The sequence below is a fragment of the Nicotiana sylvestris genome, chromosome 10, assembly GCF_000393655.2.
Source record: "Nicotiana sylvestris chromosome 10, ASM39365v2, whole genome shotgun sequence".
In the NCBI taxonomy this organism is placed as follows: domain Eukaryota; kingdom Viridiplantae; phylum Streptophyta; class Magnoliopsida; order Solanales; family Solanaceae; genus Nicotiana; species Nicotiana sylvestris.
Window position 1 is genome coordinate 60,785,783 of NC_091066.1, and position 13,404 is coordinate 60,799,186.

The window sequence follows — 13,404 nt, forward strand, 5'->3', positions numbered from 1 at the left end:
AATTTTTCCTGATCATCAGATTCATATGTGGGTCAAACTGAATTCTGCATGTGAAGTAATTTTCACGTTACAAGAAAAGTTGGTTGTCGCTCATGTGGCTACAAATTCGAATAATGAGCTGAGTTATTTTTCAAGATCGCGTTGTAATAGTTAGTTGATCAGAATTCTGCAATAACACAGGATCGGTCCAGATCGATCCTCAAATTATTGATTAACTATTTGTCCGCGATTTACAGTTGCATGCTCCATGAAAATGACTACTGATAGTCTTACAGAACCAAGTGTATGAGCTCGTTAGCACCTCTGTAAAATCTTAGCTAATCAGTAGGGTTGTCCATGGCTAAGTAGTTGATACCAAATCATAGTGGTGGCTTGAGAAATCTCAAACAAAAATCATACAACTAAAGGGTGACAACAAAACCTTTCATTACATAATTCATGCATTATTATTCCATATAAACAGATAAAAGTGACCTGATGATATAAATATTCTTTACTAATGATATTATATATAACTTAACTCATAGAATAACATAAGGAGTGTATTAAATTATTGCACGAGTAGCTATTCAAAATGCATAATTAATACATAGAAACCAAACACTAAATAAAGCAATATCAAATTATATGCAATGATTATTGCATCTAATACATGTAACAATTCAAACAGATTCGATTTCTGTTGGTGTCATCTCAGTTTCTGATCTTTTATTCTTCTGCTTCTTCATTAGTCTGAATTCTCCGTAGAAGTATGAGACGAAACCCCAAAGAGAGAGGAAAAGAGAAACGCCCTTTTCACCTGAAAACTTTTCACTAAAGAAAACTATAGCCAATACTTCAGTAACAGGTAGTAAAACTGCTATTATAACCCCAGACATTAAAGCAGAAGAACAATAGATAACTCCAACAGCCCCCACAAAGAAACATTGCCAAAGAATGGCAGTCCATATTATCACTGTATAATATCTAGCTTCTCCGAGATTAAATTGGATTGCCTCCCTTGATATTGCCTGCAAATTTTAATCAATATTTTAATCCTTGATATTTATAGAAAATTTCTAAGACTATAATAAAATAAATATTCCTTTGTTCCAACTTATGTAGGAAAAATCAATATTTGGGGAGTCAAAGAGGTTATTATTCACATTAGATATAGAATCAAATATGTAAAATTTTATCTTTAAAACTTAAAAATTATGTTAATCGTTGATCTTATAAGAGAATCACTAAAAAAAAGGTAGCAGTATCTAAGATACATCATTTTTAGAAAATCTGTTCGAAAAATGAAGTGTGAAAATCCAGTAGTGCTCCAGTTTGTATCTACTTCTGACAAATCAAATGTCAATTTAATACAAGTATGAAAAAAAAGTCTCACTCAACCCAAACCTATGGTATTGATATATTCCAACTTAGAGAAATGTATTCCATGACAAAAGAGTCTCCATCCCTCTAAGTGAGATATGAATAAAATTGGGTGAGCAATATTAAGTTCCTTCATTAAAGTCATCTCGCGACCCACAAGCTTCTGTTCTCTCTCTTGTCATTAGCGTTAGAAAACTTTATTGGAAATAAGATAATTAAGAATTAAAAAAAGGAAAAAGAAAAACATTGCCAACGAAAACGAAAGAAATTCATTAAAAAAAACATATTGAGTTGGTGAACCACAATATATACTGAGGAAGTAGTTGATAGATTTGAGGGAATCACAGGATCTAAGTTAAACGAATTAAAAGTGAGAGAATTTAGAGATGGCAAACGGAACGGGCAATTTTAAAGAAAAATGCTACTCCCTTTGTTATACTTTATATGATATGGCACGTAACTTAAGTAAGAAATGAATACTTTTTAAAATTATAGTCAAATATGCCATAATTTTTAACTATAAGACCTTATCATTAAGTTAATATATTAACGGAAAATTGAGAAGTTTAAGTTAATATATTTTTAAATTAAAAAAGATCATTCGTTATAACGAAATAATTAATTAAGATAACATTGTCATTCTTTTGAGGATTGATAGAGTATGGGGACGGAAAGGGGCGCGTTAAAAAGATACCTGAAAGTCCTTATTGGCGACCATTCCTATCGTGCAAAAAGTAGTAGCAGCAAAACACATGACCATCTGAATCTCCAACACCAACGTAACAGTAATAGCTTGTTTTGCCTTCAAGTAAATCAACTCAATACTAGGCAAAATGATTCCATACAAAGCTGCTGCCAGAAGTGTCATTATAAAACCAAGAACATAGGCTTTACTTGTCACACCCGCTGGCTTATCACCATTAGATCGAATACCCAATAAAACAGCACCAACTGTTAGTAGAATCACTGCATTGATAGAGTAGGGTGTGAACTTCAGCTTCACTATGAAAAAAGCACCTACTGCTGTGAAGCCAAGTTGTGCAGCAAGAAGAAGTGAAGAGGTTGATACGGGGAGCTTTGACCCGCCCCACGAATAGAGAAAATCATCAATACCAGTGCCAACGCCAAGGACAAATGATGCAATGAAAATCTGGGGTGTTATTAAGCAAACTTTGGCATCAGCACCCTTGGACTTTCGACGATAAAAATATAGGATGGCAAGAGGTATAAGGGTGAGTGGCCAACCACCAGTTTGTAACCAACTGCTAAACCATACTCTTGAACCTCCCCCGACATAATATAGACGCATCATTAGAGGACCACCACAAACACCAACAGCGAGTATTAGACAGTTAATCAGCAAGAGGATTCTCCTCATCTTGGTGCTTAGTCCTTTGTCTTCCATATTTTTTTCTCAAGAGATTTGGATATACTAGCTAGGTTGGAGTACTGCAGCTCAGGTTGCCGCTGAATGGTTTTTCTCCAAAGACAGATTTTTGGACCCTCTTGCGGTGAAGAGATGTGCTTGAGTTGAGCATAGAAGCCTCCTATTTATAGTTGACAAAAAATTTAGTCCATTGCGACAATTGGTTTCACAACTTGGAGTGGCGCCTACTGTAAGGAGGTCACTCTTAAATTGTACTTATAGTGAAAAATATAATGCATAGTTGTATACTAGCTAAATATCTAAATTGTATACTTGTGCCATATATTCAGGCTTAATCATGTAACGTGATAAACCAACAACAACAATTACGTCTAGTTGAATAATCATCATTATCCATGTTGATACATTTAATCAATTCTTTCTTTTTTCTGTTTAAGTGAATATGTGTGTGTGTATAATCAAAGTAATTGGAGTGCTTGAGGGCCCAGCTAATCGTCTAAGTACTATTGCTATTGTATGCCCTTTTTCTTCTTACTCTGAGAAGATGACATGGTATAAATCAACTACTACAAATATTGTATAGAGAAAAATACCCCCTTCTTGTCCCTTACTGTGAGAAGGTGATAAGGATTAAATCAACAACTACAACTAGATAATAATACTCTTGGAATTTTCCTTCTAAGATTAATAACAAAAAAATTCCAAAGAATGACGATGCATTTCCCATATATTTTGACATTTCATTCTTGGAAGGGTGCAATGAGTTGCTTGGAGAAACGTGGGTTTTATTAGTTAAATCTGTTTAATAAACAATAAGGAGGGCAGATTTAGCTAGGAAGGATTTTGATAGTTGAAACAGGCCACCCATATATATGTGAACAATTAAAAATCTTTTCTTATAGGTCAAGAACAGCTGCACATATTTATGAGGCCAATTACGACGGAAGAGATATTGAAAAAAAATACTCACTTCGGCACTTTGCTAGAATAAATTTTCCCTTTCAGCACTAACGAATAGAGTAGTCCACTTGTTTAAACGAATTGGTCATCTTTCTAATAAATCAACAAGTGACTCTAGCAAGGAAAAGAAAAGGAAGTTTGATTTAAAACTTGTGATCTTTTTTTTTTTTTGAATTAAGTCTAAATAAATTTTTGGTTTAGTGCGTCATGGTCTAGTTAGCTGTCTTGTTCATTTACAACTTGCTTAGACAATTTTTTGGAAAATCATAAGTGCTTCTATTTCTTTCTTTTAACGAAGGGAATATTCTTATCTAATTTGAAGAGTTAAGGTGTTTGGCTTAACTTCGACAAAAAAATTAAGCGATTTTGAATAGTAAAAAAATAATCACTGCTAACAACGGTTTTTTTTCGACTGGAAAAAAAAAACGACCGAACACGACATGTTTTAAAGGATTATTGACCAAAAATGGTGGGTTGGAGAAACTCTGGACGGTGTCAAATTAAAACTGACCGAATTGGTAGGTAAAAACCGATCGATGCAGTGAAAAGATTAAATTTTTTAAAAATTTAACAAATGAATTCGGCCGATTTTTCACGCAAGTATTAAATGCACCATTCGGGAATCAAACCAAGGTCTGTACCGTGGTAAGATACTATTCTATTACTAGATCACTGATGCTTATTGGTCTAACAGTTTTGTATTTCTTATTTATACTTTTCAACTTTATTTTTTTATGAAAATAACCGATCGAGTCGATTGATTTTTCTTTAAAATCGAATTATAATTACTGACTGTGTCGGTCGATAATTCGGCCAGTTTTTTAAAATGAGTTGACCAAAAAAAAGAAAAAATTGAGTATAATTTTCTATTTTATTCAAATAGGAACCAACTGAATCGGTCGGTTTCTTGAAAAAAATAATTTTTCGATAAATAATAGTGATCGACTCAGTTGAAAAACAAGGGGTGTTATCACTTTTAGCCCGCGCCAGAAATTATTTATATTTGATAGCCAAAAAAGTGTATAAAATTTATATAACTTTTGTATATAACATACAGAGTGTGTGTGTGTGTGTGTGTGTATGTGTAAAAATTATATATTTTTTCGGCTATTATTTTGAGAGTGGTTGTATAGTATCATATTCCCAAAAAATAATTAATTCGCATTTTAGCACAAAAACAATGACCAACTCAGTCGGTTTTGTCACAAAAATTTGCGTAAGAATTATTTGTTCAAAAAAAATGGTTGAATCCAATCGATTTTTCGCTACGTATTTTCAGTATTTGGTCAAAAAATAGCATTTTCTTAGCAGTGGATCTTTGTGATACAAGAAGCATAAAATAATTTGTACCTCTTCCCAGTAGCGTATGTAGGAATTTTTGTAAACGGTGTCACTATTAGACGTGAAAAAAATATATATAATATCATATTTTAATAAACACCAATAAACAAAATACAACTAACGGAAGCAGCAGTGTCCCTCCGATTAGTTATGACTTAGGATACTTTTTTAGATGAGGCATAAAAGTATTATAACATAAAATGAGCATACCGTTTAAGCTACATAGCTCATTGTGATAAGTGGTGTCACTTTATTTATTTTTACCTGTTTTTTGGTTCTTCATTTGAATTACATACAAATAATTAGTAAAGATTTTTGACGAAGCGATGTCATGTGACACCGCTTGAGCTAAGGTAAATCCGCCCCTGCCTCTTCCGATTCATTAGTTATCATATTTCTCGTTTATATGCCACTAAGGAGGTTTTGGACGCCTATACCTTATTTAATTTGTTCGTCACATTTAAGTTGTCTATATTATGTAATTAATATTATTTACTTTCAAGAACAATTATTACTCAGGATAAAATAAAAAAAATAATTAATTATATTTTAATTTTTTAAAATAACATAAATATATTTTAAACTACTTATTTTAGAAACCACGACAATTAAAAAGGAGTGAAGAGAGTAGTTTCTCTTTACCTCGATATCTGAAAGAGAAAATGTGATGAATGAGTCTACTGACACATTTAATAGATGAACATCCATAACAATTGAGATAAGAGTTACAAATTAAGATGAAATATAATTAATATTGAATACTAAAGGTAGATACTAACAAGAGTAACAATCCATGATAAGAAATCGGTTTCTCTTTCTGTACGGATATTTGAAACTATATCTATAACTGTTTTCCAAAATCACATACTCTAATTAATATGTGTCATATCTGTAACTAAAATTTTTATTATCTATATCTATATCTATATTATATTAAAAGGACAGTAGTATGCATTGTGGTTAAGCCAAGTGGTAAGCTAAAATGAAGCCACTTGGCAATTTTAGGACAACATTAATAATTAAAAATTATATATAGAAACATAATTAATGGAAGTAGTTTAATGAATCTTATACATAATCTAAATAGATCTTAGACAAATCTAATCTATATATCTATAATTAAATTTATATGTATATTTGTATCTATATCTATATCTATATCTATATTTATATTTATATATTGATCTACTCATAGATTTTTTTCTATGTTAGCTAGAAATATGGAGGTGAAAAAATAATTAAAAACTATAATAGAAAAAACTAAAAATATATAAAGACGTAAATTGAGATAACCTATAACTATTTATACTTTAGAGTAAGTTAAAATATAAAATAAAACTAAAATTTACTTAAGATATTAAGAATTTATTGAGTTTAAAAATTAAATAATTTCAAGCAGCAACATAAGATCTTACATAAAATATACAAATTATTTATAAGGTAAGAGAAAAATTAAATAATCAACAAAAGATATTTTAATAACAAGAATAATAAATTCATATTAATATTGATAAATCGTGCAAACGAATATTTTATACGTAAATATTACTACAACATTTAGATATAATGTGTTCGAACAATTAAGAAAATATTTTTCTATGATTATATTTGAATTAAGTTCAGTTAGTTTAAATTTGAAAGCATAACATAATTTTTGAAAATATGGTCTAATTAAGAAAATAGAATGATAAAAATTATTTGAATTTGAGATGAGAAAGTTTTTAAATTTTTATATATATTATATTATAATGAGTGTGGTAAAAATAGATATTAAATTCAAATAGGCTAATAAAAATTCACATGATAATGTAATAATATTTGATATCGAATAATATAAAGTAAAAAAAATAAAGAATAAATAGAGAAAAAATAAAAATTCAGATTTTTTATCATAGGAAAAAGGGTAAAACTTATTTAAATTTGAGACGAGAAAGTTTTTTATGTTATACTAAGAAAAGTCATAATATAAGTCCACATAACTCAAGTCTAACAGTTAAAATCAATAACTAAAAAATTGAACAATAAAAAATAAATTAGAGATAATGTAAGGACATTTATAAATCATAAGTTTAGAAAATAAAATAAAATAAATATACAATACTTAAAAATATTATTCAATTTTAAATAATTTAATTTTTTCGAGCAATGTTTTTAAAATAAAATAAATATTTATTTCATAATTAAAAAAATTATATATTTATCTTATATTATTAAAGAAAAGTAGTTGATAATGATATTAAATAAATTTACAAGTTAATGAAAAGTCACATAAAATGTAATAAGACTATATATTAGATTAAAAAATAGCAAAATTATGTAAAATTATTAGAAATTTACTATTAGAAATTAAAAGAAAAGACTATATGAATTTGAGATTAGAAAGTTCTAAAAACTATGACGCGGATGCTCAAATTATGGATAATACCACGAAATTGAAGTCTTACTTATGAAAAATAAAACAATAATAAAAAATAAAAAAATTCAATTACATAATAAATTTCTAATATAGGTAATTTTACAAAAATTAAATTTGCATCTTAAAACTAAAAAAGAAAGAAAATTATGTAAAGAAATAAAATGACAGTGAAAATATTATACAAAGATATAATATGTTAAAATAATTAAGAAAATATTTTTTTATGATTAATATTTGAATCGAGTGTGTTAGTTTGAGTTTGAATGCATAGCATAATTTTTTAAAAATGCGGTCCATTTTAGAAAATAGAATGATAAGAATTATTTGAATTTGAGATGAGATTTTTTTTTTATTTTTTAAAAATATTATGTAAAGAACTAAAATGACAGTAAAAATATTACTACAATATTTAAAAATAATGTATTCAAACAATTAAGAAATTTTTTTCTATGATTAAATAAATTTTAAAAATACAAAATAAATTTCTAATATTGGTAATCTTACTAATGAGAATTAAAAATTAAATTGTATCTTATAGCTAAAAAAGAAAGAAAACTTACTGCATCTAATACAAAATTAATTATTAGAGAACTCAATACATTTGAAAAATAAAAATCAAATAACTTATGTATTAATGTTTTAGACTAATTAAAAGTTACAATTTAAAACAAAATATGCCATTATTTTGGCTCTAGGTAAAACATTAATAAAAAAGCTAATTAACATTTGTAGTAGGGAAGAGAATGTACATAAAAAAAATAGAGGTAGTGTGAGGATACTTATAATTTAAATTAATTTAAAAATAGATAAATAAAATAATAAAATTATATTTAAAAATATTACTGATAAATTTAAATGATTTAAATATTATGAATAAGAGGATAAAAGCATAAAAATATACCAAATTTTAAGAATAAAATATTTATTTTTATTAAATACTATTAGAAGGATAAAAAGCAAGACATTAATTTAATTATAAGCTAATAAAAAATTATATGATAGTATAATAATATTAAATATTAAATAATACAATAACTATAAGAAAAGAAAAAAAATTATGTAAAAGTGATGTGATGAATAAGATATATTTGACTTCGAGATAAAAATAAAGTGATAATAAGAATTTTGTTAAGATAATATGATCTAATGTGCTCGAACAAGATAGATCACAATATGGCATGTTTAGCATTCTTTAATATCGATAACGGAATGAAATACAAGTACCAAAATCAAGGGGTTAGGTTGCTACAATTATATATTAAAAAGATTGGTTGTTCACTACGAGATTTGAACAATAATTTCATATCATGTTTCATAATTAAATTCTCATGTTATATAATTTTTATCTGAGAGGTTTATATTTTAAGGTTATTTGTACATGATTTAAACAACCTACACCGCGATTTGAAATGATTTGTTCGCGCATCGCGTGGGTACTGATACTAGTATATATATTAAAGGAATAAAGTTACCATATATAATTGACATTGTGGTTAAGCCAAGTGGCAAGCTAATAAATGCCAATAATATATGGTAACTTTATTCTATATTTTAATATGTTAGTTAAATATATATATATATATACTGAATTTGAATTTAAGTATAATTTTGACTTTATAGATAAAGTTTTTTAATTTGAATTAAATTAAAAAAGAAATTTATCTTTTGTTATCATGTTATCATACTTAATTAGGTTAACGATCATATACAATCATGTTATGAACTTTTGTTATCTTTTCTAATTATTTAAATACTACTTCGCCTCTGTTAGAAAAGAAAAGAAAAAAAAATTATTGCATATAACTATAAAATCCTTTCACATTTAAAATCATAAAATTATAGTACTTTAAAATACTATAGCTAGATAGAATAAAGCAAATTTCTTTTAAAATAAATGTAATATATAGGGCGCACGTCTATGTTTATCCAGATAAACAAAAAGAGTTTAAAAATCGAATAAAAATTACTTACATATATAATGAAGTAAACCTACATGCTGAAGAAAGAAACATCACAAAACTCCATCAATATTCAAAAATAGTTATTTTTTCTTTCTTTTTGAAGAATGTTTATTTGAAGAGTCGATTTGTATAAATGGATATCAAACAAATAACAAAACTTTGGCTATACAATTGCTATCATTAATTTTAATTTAGCACCTTCTAGAAATTAAAGGGTATAAGCAAGCCAACACTGCAAGGGTATAATATTTTTCATTGAAGAATATTAGTTTTGAATCAGTAGATTATGTGAAAGTTTTTTTCCCCTCAAATTCAACAAGAGGGATATTGGTTTCTTATTGAATAGTTTCTATAGCAATTTTCAAGTGTAACAAGAAGTATATTTTTTATTAAAAAAATTGGTATGACATGGTTTTTTTAAACAAAAAATATAAACAAATTATTTCAAAATGAGATTATTTTTTAAAATATAATGTAATTTTAAAAATAAAAAGATAAGATATTTTGAATTTTAGTAGGAGTTTTTAAAATTATTATAATAGAAGTCATATCATGGATAAAATCAAGAAACCGAAATCTTATGGAATATTTACATAAATATCCGGCCAAACTAATTGTTTACTTTTTATAGCTAATATACATAGATAATATGCCGACACACATGATTATACTCATATTATATATAAATTATATATAAATTACACATCATTCAATATTTTAATTTAAGCGATTGGGTGAGTACCTATTTAGGTTGATTAGATAAAGCCAAAAGAAAAATATGAAAGAATTTCAACCAAGAACTAAAAATATAAATAAAGTTCTTATGTAAAATATTTCAATTAAAACTCATCCTTTTATTGTGATTAAATTAAGTTTTTGTAAAGAAAGAAAGAAAGAAAAAATAAGATAAAACAAAAAATATAGAATAATATATATGAAAAATCTAAAAATCAGAAGAAAAAAAAAAAGAGATGACAACACATTTCTTCTTCTATTTCATCTTTATTGAGTATAAAAATTTTGGAAGCTGATCTCATCGATTTCAAATATTTTTTTCAACTAAAATACATAGATTATAAGATAAGGACATTTTAGAAGTTTTTTTTTTAATTTACATTGTGTGTTATTTTTAAAAAATTACTATTACTAACAAATTGCTATGTATTCGAATTTGAATTTAAATGCGATTTGAGTAGTTTCTATCGAAGTTAAGCCAAGTATAGTATCGAGAAAAAATTACTTGGCAATTTTCAGACAATATATGCAATGTTATATAATAACAATCAACTAATTCAACATTTAATGATTTGATGAACCAAAAAATCTGTATATATAGGGTATTCAAAATTTAAAATATGTGGCTAGAGATATCGACAAACTCAAAATGGAGTCATATTCAAATAAAGTTTCACCGGCTAAAGAATCATTTAAATTTTTAGATAGCCGATTAAAATAAATTTTAAATTAAGGATAATATCTTCACTTGCATCATTATATAATATATATATATATATATATATATATATATATATATATATATATATATATATTAAGTTTTAGAAATTAAAATTTCAGGATTGAAATATTTTTTTAAAAGATAACAACATACCAAATAAGAGCTCAAGTCATAGTAAAAGAATCGCGTCGTAACCAAAGAATCATTCATATTGTGTCAACCTTTGTGCTTTGCCATAAATACGAGTTATTATTTCGCTTTATGGCTACTTTTAGGTTCCAATTACACCAACAAGAATGGTGCAAAAATAAAATTTGCACTACGGTATTTGAGAAAATGTTAGTTTTAAATTAAAGAATAATTTTAAATTTATAGATAACCTTTTAAAATTTGAATTAAAATTAAAAAAAATTATCTTTTGTTATCATGTTATCATACTTAATTCAATTAATAATCCTATGCAATCATATTAGGAACTTTTATTATCTTTTCTAATTATTTGAATATTACTTCGCCTCTGGCAAAAAAAGAAAAAAAACTACTGCATATAACTATAAAATTCTTTCACATTTAAAACCCTAAAATATAATTATGTAAAACACTATACCTAGATTTGAATAAAGAGAATTTCTTTTAAAATAAATGTAATATATAGGACACATCTATGTTTATTAGATAACAAAAAAGAGTTTAAAAATTGAATAAAAGTTTATTTACATATATAATGAAGTACGCATACAGGCTAGAGAAAGAAACATTACAAAAATCTGTCAATATTCAAAAAAAAGTTATTTTTTTCTTTTTGAAGAATATTTGTTTGAAGAGTCAATTTGTATAAATGGACATCAAACAAATAACAAAACCTTAGTTGTACAATTGCTATCATTAATTCCAATTTAGCACCTTCTAGGAATTGAAGGGTATAAGTTGAAACCTCTTTATTTAGCTGCAGTCAATCCAACATTGCAAGGGTATAATATTTTTTTCGTTGTAGAATATTAGTTTTGAATCAGTAGATTAAGTGAAAGGTTTCTTTTTCCTCAAATTCAACAAGAGGGATATTCGTTTTTAATTGATAGTTTCTATAGCGAATTTCAAGTGTAACAAAAGTATATTTTAAATTCTATATATATAGGGTATTCAAAATTCAAAATATGTGGCTAGAGATATCGATAAACTCAAAATGGATTCATACTGAAATAAAGTTTTACTGGCTAAGGAATCATTTAAATTCTTAGATAGCCGATTAAACAGGAAAAAAATTAAGGATAATATATTCACTTGTATCATTATAAAGATAATCATTTGAATATATATATAAAGTTTTAGAAATTGAAATTTCAAAATAGATATATTTTTTGAAAGATAATAACATACCAAATAAAAGCTCAAGTCGTAGTAAAAGAGTCACGTCGTAACCAAAGAATCGTTCATATTGTGTCAACCTTTGTGCTTTGCCATAAATACGAGTTATTATTTCACTTTGTGGCTATTTTTAGGTTCCAATGACACCAATGAGAATGGTGCAAGAATAAAATTATCACTACGAGACTTGAGAAAAATATTAGCCGTTTTTCGTGTAGTGTTTCTTAATTAATATCTAACGATTATCTATAATTATCTAGACGGTTTAAATTTTAAGGTTATTTACATATAATTCAAATAACTCATATATCTAATATGGTTAATATCAAAAATCAAAATGGAGTCATACCGTAAAAAAAATCACAGGCTAAAGAATATTTTTTAAATTTTTAGATAGCCGACTAAAATGAGTTTTGAATTAAGGATAATATTTTCACTTACATTATTATAAAAATAATTATTATTGAAAAATAAAGTTTTAGAAACTGAAATTTTAAAATAGAAATATTTTTTGAAAGATATCAACACATCAAATAAAAGTTCAAGTAGTAGTAAAAGAGTCAAGTCGTATCCAAAGAGCCTTTCATAGTCTCAACCTTTAATTGTTTTGCCATAAATATGAGTTATTATTTTGCTTTCCGAGTATTTTTAGGATCCTATGACACCGGCGAGAGTTGTACCAAAAAAGAAAAGTATAATTATAACTAGGAGATTTGAGAAATGATTAATTTTTTTCATGTAGTGTTTCTTAATTAATATTCAATGATTATCTATATTTATCTAGAAGGTTTAAAATTTAAGGTTATTTACATATAATGCAAATAACTCAAATATTTGACATGGTTAGTGTCCGCGCATCCGCGCGGGTGCTAATACTAGTATCTATATTGAAGGAGGAATATATATGAAATAATCAGGAAGCTAGGGGTGCTAACACATGAAGAATCTTAATTACTTTCTCAAGTAACCAATTAAACATTAACTGCAAACTAGCTCAAATTAATAAGGTTTTATATTGAGTTGGCTTCCACCGTTGCATTTAAAATAAAAAATAAAAAAATAAGTTTTTATATTTGCAAAGTCGATGTGCTATTCTTTCAAGTTAGTGTCTTTGATAGTACATAAAACGAATTTTATTTTATTTTTCAATCTTCTG

The 13,404-nt window shown here is 26.4% G+C and overlaps 1 protein-coding gene across 1 annotated transcript; it reads right to left on the reverse strand.

The window, feature by feature from the left end:
• Positions 1 to 481: 481 nt before the first annotated feature.
• On the reverse strand, positions 482 to 2,955 carry LOC104214285 (purine permease 1-like). Its single transcript, XM_009763937.2, has 2 exons — positions 2,057 to 2,955; positions 482 to 1,010 (listed from the first exon to the last, which is right to left on the reverse strand). Exons 1-2 carry the CDS (start codon positions 2,765 to 2,767, stop codon positions 663 to 665), a joined length of 1,059 nt encoding a protein of 352 aa, XP_009762239.1. The 5' UTR covers positions 2,768 to 2,955; the 3' UTR covers positions 482 to 662.
• Between the last annotated feature and the right edge of the window lie 10,449 nt (positions 2,956 to 13,404).

Excerpts from the sequence above, each read along its gene's own strand:
- LOC104214285 (XM_009763937.2), bottom strand. The coding sequence starts at position 2,767 with ATGGAAGACAAAGGACTAAGCACCAAGATGAGGAGAATCCTCTTGCTG. Across the intron at positions 1,011-2,056 it reads TCGCCAATAAGGACTTTCAG|GCAATATCAAGGGAGGCAAT; the intron begins GTATCTTTTTAA and ends TAAAATTTGCAG.